The sequence below is a fragment of the Phoenix dactylifera genome, chromosome 8, assembly GCF_051530095.1.
Source record: "Phoenix dactylifera cultivar Ajwa chromosome 8, Ajwa_hap1_PhDact_Kaust_v1.1, whole genome shotgun sequence".
Classification (NCBI taxonomy): domain Eukaryota; kingdom Viridiplantae; phylum Streptophyta; class Magnoliopsida; order Arecales; family Arecaceae; genus Phoenix; species Phoenix dactylifera.
The window spans coordinates 1,214,185-1,228,755 of NC_143197.1; the positions used below are offsets into that span (position 1 = coordinate 1,214,185).

Below are 14,571 nucleotides of genomic sequence, written 5' to 3' on the forward strand. Positions count from 1 at the left end.
GTGGATTGTGATTAACAATAGAAATTCCCATATAGATGACATTTCGTGTGCTTGGTAGATGGAGACAAGGAGATATAAATTTGTTAATGTATTTATGAAACATACATAAAATATACCAGTAGGCACATGAGATGAGGGAAACCATTGTATAGGACGCTTTTGGTTTACAGGAGGAGGAGGAGGAGGGAGTGTGGTTAATGAAATAATAAAAAAAATGCTTCATGCTTGGTTGGAAATTTTAGAGAGGAGAGATAAAAAAGTAATTTTCTCAAATTTATATAGAATATAAAAAAGTCCAACTTATACATGCTAAAAATTAGAATATTTTTTTTTAAAAAATACTCTAAATTGTTAGATAGAGTGATGTAAGATTTTTTCATTTATTGAAGATATAATATATATTTTACAGAATATTTTTTTAAAAAAGATGCTCCACCAAATATAACTTATTTTAGAATATATTATTTTTTATAATCAATCAAATATATATATAAAAAATATTTTTTAAAAAAATTATAATGAAAGAATTTTTTTTTTTTTTTGCTAAAGCAGGTATTTCATACAACACGGATATAGACGCACCTAATAAAGTTAGAAAACAAAATGTCATGGAGTGCATGAGGTAGCTCTCCCTTCTTGGTCCATATGTTGCCACTGAAATGGCTGGCCACGTAAGCAACCATCCAATCTGCAGTCCCGTTTGGCTTTTTAAATATATATTTAGTCTGAAAAGCTACTCTATTTCTACACATATGTCTCGAGTCAGATCCAACCTAATATTTCTACTCATAAAGTTTTTTTTTTTTTTTTTTTTTTCCTGCGGGCGAGATGGGTCCATCCAGCTGTGAACATCACAATGACGCGGAAAGAGCCTCAAAGAGAGCTAAGAGAAGAAAGCTTGCGCTTTGACGAGAGCTCAAGCATAATTAAGCATATGCCAAAAGATACCTTGATACACGTGGACTTAAAAAAACACCTAAGTCCGTTCAACATCAACGCGCGGCTAAAGTCAGCACTCGGACACCATTTGGGACGGATGAGTATGCGTCGCCCGGGGCAGGAAGCCGAAGAACGGCATCAAACGGAAGCGAATTCCTACTCGTCTTCTGCCCCTCATTCCTCTCCTTCCCCGAGGCTGGAAGAAGCACTCGTTGGTTCTCGACATGAAGGTCCTGAGCCCCTCGCCGCCCCCCAGCCCCACCGTCGACCGCTTTGGCGGGGCGCCGCCGCCGCCGCCGCCGCCGGCCTTCCGTCGCGCTCTGGGTCGCGGTTCCACCGCGCGCGGCGAACGCGATGGGAGGCTGCACGTGGCGGTGGGGAGGTCGCCGGAGAAGACCCTGGCGCTGCTCCGATGGGCCTTCCGGCGGTTCGGGTGCAGGGAGATTGGGTTGCTCCACGTTCACCAGCCGTCTCCGGTGATCCCCACCCTCTGTTAGTTTCTCTGAACCCTTGTCCCATCTAATTTTCAAATCTTCGAGCACAATTTCGTCAATTCATTTTTGGTTTTCTTCTTGTTCTTGTTTTTGATGAAAATAATTTTAAATAAAATAAATCTGACCTTGAGTCATGGAAGCCATGGTTGTCGTTCACACTTCAAGATCCGTGATCCATAGAAATCCTGAGATCAGAGATTAGCAGGTTCTTTCTGGAGAAAGAAGCTCTGTATGCTGGAGAAGGGTCCCCACAGGCTATTTAAAGCTCTCTCCAGATGATACTCTTCACCGCTGTGAAATTTTATTTATGCCCTCGTGATTATCAGAATTTCCAAAAATTGAAGAGACACTTGTCAATGTAGGCTTTAATCGGATGGGATCCAATATTCTTCCACTTGGACCATATTGAGAACACGTATCAATGTAGGCCACAACTTGACGGGATCCCTACATTTTTCTCTCCGTCTATTGGTTGAGTTCTTCACAATGAGCTTTTCTTTTTCCTTTTTGTTTTGGTTAATTATGCCGATATGAGTTGATTTATTTCTGGAAACTTCCCACTCTTATGAATCATTTTTTTTATGGACCATATTCGGATCAGTCATTAACGTTTATTTTTTTGTTGTTGTGGTTTTAAAGTCCAACTACTTTTTTGTTGTTAGCGTCCTTGCGTCTATTGTAATTTAGTGCCCTTTCCCGATATTAGGTTTCCGTTGATTTTTGTTGATGGCTCATTCTCGTCTGATAGCATTCTTTGTCGCCGCTTCTGCTGTGTATAGCATCTGCATCATTTTTTTGATGGTTAAGTTTTAGTCATTTGTCATGGAGTTGGTGTATTACATGAGACTTAGCATGATCTTTCTTTTTAATAAGTCTAGCTTATCTTGGTCTCTTGGACTTTTGAGGCAAATTAGGGCTCAGCTCTAGTTGTTTTAGACTTTTAGGATAGGCAGGCTCTAGAATTTTTAGACAAGTTGTGCAAGGATATATATGAAAACCAGGGTAGTGGAAATTAGGGCTTTCTGTTTGTTCCTTTTTCCAGGCTGAACATGTTGTTTGGTATCATAGAAATGTCCTAGGAAATAATCAAGGAAACATGCTTGTGAAGGATAAAAGCGTATACCAAGAAGCAATAAAATTAATATAAGGAAAAAAGCTTTAGGTAAAATTTATTATTTTTCTGAATGATCAATACACAATATGATCCACTTAGATTAGTTTCAAGGACAATATGAAAGTACCGTCCACCATGAGCTGAAGGAACAATATCAGGTGGGCCAAGGGGGTTGGGGAGTTAATGTGTCTACATGCAAGGTTCCATTCAGATAACGTAAGCTGGAGTCAACTATTTATGCTGCAACGTGGAAGCCATTTGGTCAATATGCCTGAGCCGTTCTTAAAGTTGCATTGGCATCTTTTTGTCTAGAGAAGATGGTTTTTAACTTGTATTACACATAATTGTTCACAAAATGACATAGAGTAAGAACAATGACATTTTCACAAATGCAGAAGAATAGAAGCCCCTTTTATATGTAATTGGTAAAGAAAAAACTTGTGATACATGGATGTAAGCATTCCCATGTTATATGTTGGGTAATGAAGGAAGGATTGTGTGATGCAGGGGTGTGCGGACATATGCCTTGATATTGTAGTTTTGGTGTTTGCATCCTACATGTAGCTGTTGATTTGATCAATCTATGGGCAATTGGAGCTTCATCAGTCGATAATATTCATATATACACAAATCATTGGGTTTCCTTTTTTTTTTTTCCTTTTGGTAGAAGGAAGGTTCTGCATCAATTTAGTATCCAATAAAAGTACAAGCAGGGGTATCTGCAAAAATTAAAGAAACAAGAGGAGGAGGAATAACATCTCCCATGGGTTTATATCAGCTCCACAGCCAGCTAGCCTGTCTGCTGCTTGGTTACCCTTCTGGCAAACATAAACTGTGGAAGCATGGTGCATTTATAGCCCCATAGATCTGATGTCATGGATTAGCAGGTAGTCCAGGCAGCCACCTTTGAAGGAATCACGAGGCCATGTCACTACTGTTTGAGAATCATCTTCAAGGGCAAAATTATCTGCATGGAGCTTGTCTTAAGTCACTCTAATATTTGAAATAGATAACTAATTCAAAGTGTTATCACTAAGATGTGAAAAATCATGTGTTATAACTCCAGATGTCAAAGACAGCAAAGAGTATCAGTCCTTTAAAGGTCTTATGCAGGGGCAAGATGGATTAGCCTAGAAACGGATGGTATAAGCTTCAGATATATTGTGCCAATTATTGTGGGCTGTTTTTCTGTTTTAAGTCATAAGCAGTCTGGTTTTCTTCATGCAGCTGGTCACCTTCCCAAGGTTTGGGAATTGGAGGCCACAGACTGGATTGTCAAAACTTCCTCATTAAAAACAGAGAGAAGATGAAAGAACCAAACAAGTTTGGGCCTCATTGGCATTGTTATCCCCCTGCCTTTTCCTGTTTCATAAAATCAAAATCAAGACAAAAAACATGTATGGTACCACTGTCTATTTTCTTTTTTCAAAAATCTTTTATAATTATTTTTAGAAAAAGTGAGAACAAGAAAGCATTGCTTTCACATTTTTGTAGAAAAAAAAGAAACTCTAGTTTCTTCAAGTGGAGAACCCCACCATCCATGATATCTTTTCCACCACATTGTCACCACCTCCAACACCAGCACTGCCTTCCACCACTAGCACCTCCACTATTGCCGCCCCCACTACCATTGCTGCCATGGTCACCGCCACCGCCACCGCCACTACATCTTAGATAAGCAGCCATTTTTGTTTTAAAAAAATTCGTTAGTTGACTATATTCAATATTTTTATGTTTTGAAAAAAAAAAGGCACTTGCCTATTACAGAGATGGTGCAATTTGATTCTTTTTTCCATTTTTAGACTTTAGTATTATGAGATAGAGGCTTGACCGAGAGTAGAAACGACCAAATTATTGCCTGCAGTTGGTGAAGGTGATATTGAAGATAGAACAATTCCTTTTGTCATGAGTCCTAGATTGATGCAGCTGCTTCAATTGTTAATTTGAGTATTGAGCGAAAGGTTACACCTAAGGTTTGCCGTTCGGATCGGTACCGTATTGTACGGGACATACTGTATCATACCGGTACTAAACTGGTACGCAATCTCGTACCATACCAATACTCAGTACGTTTCGTCATCTCGTACCTTACCGTGTACCGACACTGTAATAGGATGGTACTGCTACAGGATCCGGTACTGAACAACGAACCTTGGTTACACTTATGGGTATTATATTGTAGGTCAATCCTATTCTACTAGTACCAATAGACAGCATAGGGGAAGAAGCACTACACCAAGGAACCAACAATATAAAAACTTTGTTATAAATTTTCCTTTTCTTATTGGTATTGGGACTAACAAGAATGGGTAGGGCAACAAACATCCAACTCATTTGTACTTTGCATACTCGCATAATCATCAAAGATCGTTGAAGTGAGGTGTCGAGGACAAAGAAATTGTTGGAGTTACCATTTCGATGTAGTACTAGAAAGATTGGTTTTAAAAAAACCTCTTGTGGGGTTAAAATATATGTTAACAAGATTTGCATTCTTAGTGTTAAAAGGGACATCATAAAGAGTATATGATGGTACTTGCCTCTTTTTTGCCTCAAAAATTGGCATCAGGTGTACACTTTACTTTAGAAAAATGTAAGCCTTAAAGGGTGTCCTTGAGTGGTACACCCTGAACTTCCCCCTCTCATCTCTCCTTGAGGAATAGCCTTTTTCTACCTGAGTGCGGGAAATCTTTTTGTAATTTTTTTAAATATAACAAAGTGGAGCTTTTGTAAATCTGAAGCTTGTTCAGGGGTTATGCATTATCTCTCCTTGGATTTATGTTATTTCATGTGACAAGGAAGATAAACATCTCTTGAATGGGCCTTATTGTTATATATTAGAGTGGCTGTCTTGTAGTGTCTAATATTAGTGGAAGCACCAAAATCTGATGTTATGGGCAAAATTGTGGAAGATCTGCATACTATTGAATTCAAAGTTGTTTGTGGTTTTCACCACACCACATTAGAACTTAAAAACTCGCCTTTTTCTTTCCAGGTTGCAATTAATATGAAAAGTAGTCTGCAGGTGAAAGATTTCACAAATAGTATACATTCATCTATGCTTCAGATGCATCCTGGACTAGGTTTTTAGTTTTCGAATCTTATTTACTCAAGAAATCCTATTACGACCTAGGATAGGCCCTTGAAATTGATTCAAATTGTACAACTAACGTTCTTTTCTGATCATCATTTTTCTCCTCTTTCCTCTTCTCTTCAAATTGCCATCTTAATCTTGGGCAACTCTTTTCTAATGTTTTTTGTCTTTTCTCTTCCAATGTATTCCTATGAAGTCGTAATTCTGACATTTTATTTGCAGTAGGAAAAATTCCTGCAAGTCAAGCAAATGAGGAACTGGTTTCTACATATCGAAGAACAGAGAAGGAAATAACAAAGAGGCTCCTACTGACTTATTTAAGATTTTGTCATAAGGCTCAGGTGCATCTTTAAAAAAAATGAATGTGTTTTCTTTTACTTTCATAAAAGAAAGTTGAGTTATAATTTGTTTTCAATTGGTTTCTGATTATTTTTGAATAATATACTTCGAGAACATGTCTCAAGCAAGTTTTGTATGGTATCTTCATTGTTGGGCATATAGTCCTTTCTTCGGATGTGGTTGAAACTTAGTGTGATAACATAGCAAATTCTGAGAATGCATAGTTTTGGGGTTTCATCTTATGCGCAAATTATCCATCTCACAGATTTAGTGTTTTTTTTTTGGTAGAGACAGAATCCAATTTGTGTTAATGTACAGTGTGAAGATATTTCCAATATTATCTCCACTCTCTCCTTGGAAATTACTGCTATCCATATATAAGAACTTTCTTTCTGTCATCCTTGAACTGAAAGTATGAACCATTAATTATTTCTTCTTATGATGATCTAGGATACAGAAAATGCTGATTGTGAAAAAAAAATCATTTTTGGTGCTGCAAATGTTTATATAGAAAGACCTTTTTTTTATATACAATGTTTTCTTTCATAAGATACCCAAAAATATGGTGAGATGCTCTAGCAAATTATTTTTCAAATTCACTATGGAATGGCGGTTGTCTATTAGACTTAGGGTAACAACCATTTGTCAAACATCTCAATTAAAGGTGAAGAATACCATAAAAGGAATCCTATCAAGTAGGATATGCGTTACGGGCCGGTACGAACCGGTCCGGGCAGGGACCGGTACCGGATCAGTGTTGGATCCGGTTTTGGAAGCTTTTCATTAAAAAACCGGCTGGTACGACTGCCGTATCGGTACGGGACTGGTCCGGACCACTACCGGTACGGCAGACCTTGTTATCAAGCAAGGTCCGCAATCGTGGTACTAGGTACCATACCGGTACTTTATTGATACGATATGGTATGGTCGGTACATTACAGTATGTACCCCGTACAGAAACAGTCCTCTAACCATTTTTCTCATTTTTTAATCTATGTATGCTTGGGTATAGGTCGGTATATATTTCAATACGTTTCAGTACTGGGCGGTACATGCGTTGGTATGAGATGGTATAGGGCCTATGCCGATCCGAACTTGAGTTTCGTACCAGTTCCTACCTGGTTTAGTATGGTACGTCCTGTACCGAGCTGTATGGGGCAGGTACAACAGTCCATGCTATCAAGCATGTTGGTTTGATTACTTGGTCTGTAGAGCGGAGCTAGGAGTTTGATCTAGTCTTTTTCCTTGATGAAGTGATGCGGATTTTTTACAATTTTAGTAGTGATTTGGCAGTGAAATGGTGGGACTCCCACTTCCTATGGATTAGCTAGACCTCAGAGTGTCAAAATTGTTGGAGATACACAATAGGTGTCAATCACAGTATGATATTGACTTATTTTCTTGAGCATAGAAAAGTGCAGTGAGCAATACCGCATTAGTAGTTTGGAGGTGTCACTTATTAGTACAACAGATTTGCTATCCATATGAGACTGTAAGTGGTATGTTGATTGTTTCAAGTGCTGAAACATACCGAGTTGAAGCTAAGTGGGGCCAGACAGAATTAATTTGGATATTAAAGGTTAGCGGATAGGTAAACATGTTGTAGTGCCAACATGCATGAATGCGGTTTTACATGAAAACATGTGTTTATTTGCTAAGGAAATCATCTATCACATTAAAATAGATAGCTGAAGTTATAAGGTGGCAGTCTTCTAATCAAATTGACAAAACATTGTTGTACAGATTTCACATGATTAAAACAAAATAATCTATGGAGATCACATTCTGAAAATGACAACAGAATGATTAGACTGTTAAAGTTTTTGGGACAATGTCTGGTCATATGCTATGCTACAAGTATCAGATTAGGCATTGACAGTCTATTTCTAGGGGGCATAGCACAGCCCAAACACTAAGACTGTGGATCGAAGTCAGAGATTTGAGCACTATAATACTTGCCTAAACGTCAAGTTTCCATGCAAAGACAGCTTGATAATGCAAAAGTTATGAAAAAATTTCTAGGACTAAAGCTTTACATATTCAAGGTATTAAACACACTTTCAACAAAAGTGGATGAATTCCTGATTTGTTCAGTTTTAAGAGAAATCAATTTATGCAAAGTCAGCGATGTGCTGCTACACATAGCATGCTTAGAAGCACTAAAAAGAAAGGGGAAACATTGATCATGATGTACAACATTTTAAATGCCTAGAAACAAGAAGTGAGCCAAGGTGTTTCCAGATGCTGTTGATGTGCTTCTTTTCAGTTCAGTTGTAGGTTAGCTTGATCTGTCAGGAGTGTGATATTACCAAAGAAAACACATTTGGAGTGTTAAATCGAGGGGAAAAACCCTGTAAATTGTATAAGAATCCTACAGTAACAGGGTCTAAAAAATTTCATGATTTGTAGTGTTTCATACTTTCATTAGTCTTAGTGCATCATGACATGCATACCTATATGATTAAGCCCATGTCTGGACTCCTGATCCAGTTGTAGAAAGAAAATATCTGTGTAAATAATGATGGAACCTTCCAAATAATATAAAATAAGACTTGGTTGTTCTGAAAGTCCTCTGAAATGCATGATTTTTTTTGACTTTCTCAAAAAGTGGACATTACTCGCATATTTATTATACTCTTCTCAAAAATATCTTAACAATGACTTCTCTACTTTCTATAAACTTATTAAGTAGTAATTGCTCTGCAGGTGCAACCAAGCATTATTATGACTGAGGCTGAACAGATTCACAATGGAATTGTGGATCTAGTGGTTCAACATGGTATCCGTAGACTTATTATGGGTTCGACACCTGATAAGTAAGTCGTTCTTCATATCATATGGATCTGCTTTTTATTTCATTGGCCTTTCAAATTAATAAAATTATGCTATAATAATCACATATATTTATTAATAGGATTACAGTTGCCTTGCAAGTTGTTAGACAAATATAAATGAAGAATTTCAAGTTGGTCTCTCATGACAATCCCATTACTGTGGGGTAGGACGGACGATAACTCAAATGTGCCATTCTGCTTTGACACAGGCTAGACATTGTTATCCATCTTTACATCATATGTGACAAGATTTTTTTTTTAAGTCTGGCCACAGGTGTAATGCATTTTCAGAGTCTTTCACATCAGATCTATAAGAAAAAACATAATGTTACCTTTAGAATTCAAGTGAGAACTACTTTTGCGCATATACTGTCTGAACGATGGAATTTTGCTGGAACGTAGCTTGCAATGCTTATTTGTCAGGCTTTTGAATCTGTGAATAGTTGTTTTAGAGACACACCAAGGATTTGCCTCATGTGAGATGTCAACCTCCTCAAATCCTTGCCTCATGTGAGACACACCAAGGATTTGCCACATGCGAGATGTCAACCTCCTCAAATCCTTGCCTCATGCGAGATGTCAACATCTTCAAATCCACCACTCTAATTACACCAATTTAATGTTAAAAGATGAATTTGTTTGGTGCCTTTATGATTTGCCATCCTTGAATAAACAATTAACGCATGTTCAATGTTTACTGTTGATGTAGACCAAATCTAATGCATGATCAACATTTAGAATGGACCTGTATCCAGAGTCTAGACCATATAATTAAGTTTGGCAGCTTCTTTTACTTTTTGTTTATGTACTTGTTAGATAATATAAAAAAAAGAGAGCAGTTTTATCCCGTCAGTTTGGTTATATGATCAACAACAGAGGCCATATTATAGTACCTCTCTAAAATGAAGTTTTGGGTTGACCACAGTTGTTTCAAGTTAAAAGGGAGCTCCAGCAAGGCAACATATGCTGCAAAGAATGCGCCTCCATTCTGTGAGATATGGTTTGTCAGCAAAGGTGGACATGTCTGGACAAGAGAGGCTAGTGAAGGCACAAATTCTTTTTTATCGGTTTTTAGTCCAGAGGCAGCTGTACTAAGAGAACAGATCAGGCTAAGCTATCTACATAAGGACTACTGTGAGCCTATGCCTAATCCAGAGTATGTCTTATCCAATACTTTCACAACTGCTGATCTCCAAGGAGACACAGGCATGAACCAGACTGAATCCAATAGTACAGGAGTGGTTGTCTCAACTGACTCTAGTATTGTCAATAGCACAAATCTATCTAATTCACAATATCCCTCGTCTTTGCCTGACACACCATCCTATCCTACTTCACCTGTTGATATAGGGTTCTCATCCAAAATCAACTCCCAGGTATGTTTGAAGATGATATTCAGCTCCATCTGTTGTTTTGGAAATATTTCAGGGACTTGTTTCATGTAGCTTCTACTACAGGATAAACTGGAGCCCGAAGTCTCTTTTGATCAGCTCAAAGAAGTTAATTTGGAAGTTGAAAGATCAAAGAAAGAAGCATTTGTAGAACTAGTGAAGCGCAGAGAAGTGGAATCAGAAGTTGAAGAAGCTCTTAACAGGGTAAGCATGTTTACATTTATCTACCCTATCCCTATCACAGCAGTTCACTCAATCTTCATATGCTGAGATGACATCCATAACATTCTACAATGGCAAAACTCGGACTTAAATGCTTGAAATTATAGTTTTTGCCATTGAAGCAAATGTGAATTTTCATCTTTGCTAAGTTAAAAGAACATCTTACTTATCCTCCCCCCCCCCCCCCCCCAAAAAAAAAAGAAGACAATATACATTTTATATGACTACCATCCCAGATTCTATTTTCATTCTATTTCTTATTGCTTCTTTTTCTAAAATCAAATATTCTCATTATTTAGCATAATTCACCACTATTCAGGTGATATATTAGTTGACATGCATTGTGCCTCCTGCATATATCAGCTATTTGGATGGTAGCTGTTTCCAGCAGCTCTGTTAATGAATCCTTCTATCAACTTATTCAATTCTTCCTCATTTTTTTAACCAGGTAAAAGCTCTTGAAGCTGCCCATGCACGTGAAATTAAAATCAGAGAAGAACTTGAAGACCTTTTAACAACAATCAAGTTGCATCATAAAGAGCTCATAAATCAAAGGGATGAAACCATGAAAGAGTTACAGAATGCCTTGAGTACCACAGCCACCCTTGATGCCCGTGCTCGAGAAATGTCTCTTCTCAAGGATGAAGCTGCAGCTGAATTGGATCTCATCCAATCATTTGTAGCGATTCTCAGGCTTGAAAGACAGAAGATCCAAGAGCAGGAAGAGAAAGCTGTTGCACAGCTTGAGAGGCGGAGATGTAGCAGTAAAGCCACATCTCCAAATTACAGCCAGCTTATTGGTTTGGGCAGTGATTCATATAATTTCACAGAGTTTTCATTGTCTGATCTGGAATCTGCTACTTGCGGATTCTCGGAGAGCTTCAAATTAGGACAGGGGGGCTATGGATGTGTTTATAAAGGAGAGATATTTAATAGAAGTGTGGTGATAAAAAAGTTGCATCCACACAATGTTCGAGGTCAGATGGAATTCCAACAAGAGGTTTGCTAGTTCTCTCCCTCAAAAATAGAAATTTTATGCAATAGTCGGGTAGACATTAAAATTCTAGTATGCTGTATCGAGATGTTTAGATTATGAGATGCTGGGGTGCTACTGGGAGTCAAGGGTGGATGGCCACCCCAGAATTTTTGTGGATACTGCAGTGACTCCACTGTATAACCAATAACAAGGAGGTATGCATTCGATAAACCAATCAGTATAGCCACACACAATTTCATCTCTTGGCCTAATGGGAGGCAGAACATACATGCCATTTGTCAGGATAGCTTACCACTAGTATTTGTGCAGGGTGCAGAAATAGAGATACATAACAATTGAATATGAGGCAAGTAACCAACAGTGTTTTCATATGTAATAATTAAGTATTATAGGTTGTTCTGAAGTAGACAGAACCTTTTCGAGGATGTAGTTATCTGAACTGATACTCTGCTATTATTGAACCAATGCTTGCTTGATTGCCCCTGCATCCATTTGAGCCACTGCACAAATCAAGGTACTCTTTTACTGGAGTGCTGTGGGAGCCTGCATGCGATGCAGATGAAAAACCTGCTTCATTCAACCAATAGGCTCTTTTTGACTAGTTAATCATGCAGCAACATTCTTCCTAATTTGTCAAGACTCAGGAAAGTTTGGCATACCAGTATCAGGAAATAAATCCATCCAAACAACTTTTATTCTCTCTTATCTTTAGGAATGCTTGTTGGGCTCTTATTCTATGCTTATTGTCCATACATGCACTCGTACATGCTGGAAATTGTTTCTTATCACTTGCATGACAGAGCGTGGTTGCAGCATTTGAGATGTTAGGGTTTTCTGGTTCTTGCTTATTGCATCCTAGCTCCAAATGTTAGAGAACTCCAATTCCCATTCATCTAATTCAGAAAACATTCTCCAATTTCTTCGAGTAGATCATGTTTTACTCATTCTTTTCTTTTTGCAATTGGAATATGAATGAGACTAGAGATGCCATCATTGGGGCCAAAGACGCAATAGCTTCGGTGAGAGAAAAGCCCAAAAATGTCATAACCAAGTGATTGTTTAACCAATGATGAATTTTATGCCACAGAATGGATCGAGGAGCTGAGGACATTTCCATGGTTGAAGCATTTGTAACATCACTTGGGTTTTTCACCTTGGACATTGTCATATTTATTCGTCATGTTTTATTTTTTCTGTCATTTAGTACTACAATGCTAGATTTCTTTCTCATTTCCTGATAGCGCATTCATTTTGGACTACAATAATCTTTTGCTGTACTAAGAACTGAAATTATGCTCACTCTACTCCATGGGTCTTATTTAATGATGTTATTGTACATGAAAATCTTATAATCATCAAGTCTCCCTGACTTGGGTCATTTTCAGTCTGAGTAGTTTGTCCTAGACCAGTTTGCAAATTGGTTTACTCCAAGTCTTTCCTGCAGGGAAATATTTATTCCATTATAAAATATGTGGACTTGGACCAGAATTGACAAAACAAGTCAGGTTCATATCATGGTCAGGCAATTTCTGATTAGGTCTAGATTGACTTAATATTATATACTTTCCAGCCTAATGTTGTACCAACTTTTATAGTTTCTGGGTGATGTTTTGATTTTTAAACCTGATTTGCAGAAGTCTGTTGAAGTGTATTCAGATCGCATGTTCCTAATAGTGGAAATTCTTAACTGAGTTCAATTTTGTATCTTCGGCTATTTTATTTTATTGTTTTTTTCCTATTTACTGAGACACTTTGATTTGTTATATGTTCATAGGTTTATGTCCTTAGCAAACTTAGACACCCACATCTGGTGACCTTGGTTGGTGTGTGCCCAGAAGCTTTATCCCTTGTTTATGAGTATCTGCCAAATGGAACTCTCCATGATCGTCTCTTCTGCAAAACTACCACACCTCCATTAACCTGGAGGGTCCGAACATGCATTGCTGCTCAAATCTCAAGTGCTCTCCTCTTCTTGCACTCCTCCAAACCTGAAAAGATCATTCATGGTGACCTGAAGCCTGACAACATCTTCCTTGATTCCAATTTTAACTGCAAAATTGGTGATTTTGGTATTTGCCGGCTGGTGCCAGAGGATGTAGAGTATTACCCCTTGTTTCGCCGAAACAGAGAGCCCAAGGGTGCATTCTCTTATGCTGACCCAGAGTACCAAAGGACTGACATGTTGACACCGAAGTCTGATGTGTACTCCTTTGGGATCATTATTCTCCAGCTGCTCACTGGGAGGCCTCCACAAGGGTTAGCAACTGAGGTACGGAGGGCTGTGTTGTCTGGGAAATTATCCTCAATTTTGGATCCTGCAGCTGGAGAATGGCCTGGTGATGCGGCAAGAAGGCTTGCAGAGTTTGGGTTGCGATGCAGTGAGCTAAATAGCCGGGATCGTCCAGAACTGACGCCTGAGGTTGTGAGAGAGTTGGAACAACTACATCTGATGGAGGAACGACCAGTGCCCCCATTCTTCTTGTGTCCCATTCTTCAGGCAAGCTATAAAAAGAATATTTATTTGTGATATTATTGATCTTGGCTACTTCATTTTATGCAGATTATTGTTGACAACACAAGCTTCTTTCTTGAATTTTTAGTTTGTCCATCATTAAATCTAGGCCCTCATGACTTTAATACTATAATGCTGGATGCTGCAGGAAATCATGCATGATCCACAAGTAGCAGCTGATGGATTTACTTATGAAGGAAGAGCTTTGCGAGGTTGGTTGGAAAGTGGGCGAGAAACTTCACCTATGACTAATTTGAAATTAAAACATCTGAATCTTACTCCAAACCATGCCCTTCGGTTTGCCATACAGGATTGGCTATGCCACTGTTGAAGCTGAATGCCGCAAGCATGTGCCATCACCCATAGTTCTGATTCCTTCTATACATGATTGTGTATATTGATGCACACATAAATGCATTCATGTATATTGTTGTATAGTTAAGTGATATCAAAATATATATTCCTACCGCTATAGTGCTTCATCATATCAAGACCTGATTGTAAGTCGTGAGTTGTGACTGATTTTGGATCCAGATGATTGATCATTGATTCATTTATTTGTTAATGATTGTTTTTGCAAGAATTTGTGCTTTTTGCACAAGTCCAACATGCAGGTCTAAGTTAAACAATGCTTACAT

General features: G+C 38.2%; 1 protein-coding gene across 1 annotated transcript; it reads left to right on the forward strand.

The window, feature by feature from the left end:
* The first annotated feature begins 1,000 nt into the window (after window positions 1-1,000).
* On the forward strand, window positions 1,001-14,540 carry LOC103703486 (U-box domain-containing protein 33). The gene is made up of 8 exons (XM_008786348.6): window positions 1,001-1,431; window positions 5,861-5,979; window positions 8,684-8,793; window positions 9,737-10,187; window positions 10,269-10,406; window positions 10,873-11,424; window positions 13,196-13,918; window positions 14,082-14,540. The coding sequence occupies exons 1-8, from the start codon at window positions 1,164-1,166 to the stop codon at window positions 14,262-14,264; spliced, it is 2,544 nt and encodes an 847-aa protein (XP_008784570.4). The 5' UTR covers window positions 1,001-1,163; the 3' UTR covers window positions 14,265-14,540.
* Window positions 14,541-14,571: the final 31 nt, after the last annotated feature.

Excerpts from the sequence above, each read along its gene's own strand:
- LOC103703486 (XM_008786348.6), top strand. The coding sequence starts at position 1,164 with ATGAAGGTCCTGAGCCCCTCGCCGCCCCCCAGCCCCACCGTCGACCGC. Across the intron at positions 5,980-8,683 it reads GATTTTGTCATAAGGCTCAG|GTGCAACCAAGCATTATTAT; the intron begins GTGCATCTTTAA and ends ATTGCTCTGCAG. Across the intron at positions 10,188-10,268 it reads CATCCAAAATCAACTCCCAG|GATAAACTGGAGCCCGAAGT; the intron begins GTATGTTTGAAG and ends CTTCTACTACAG.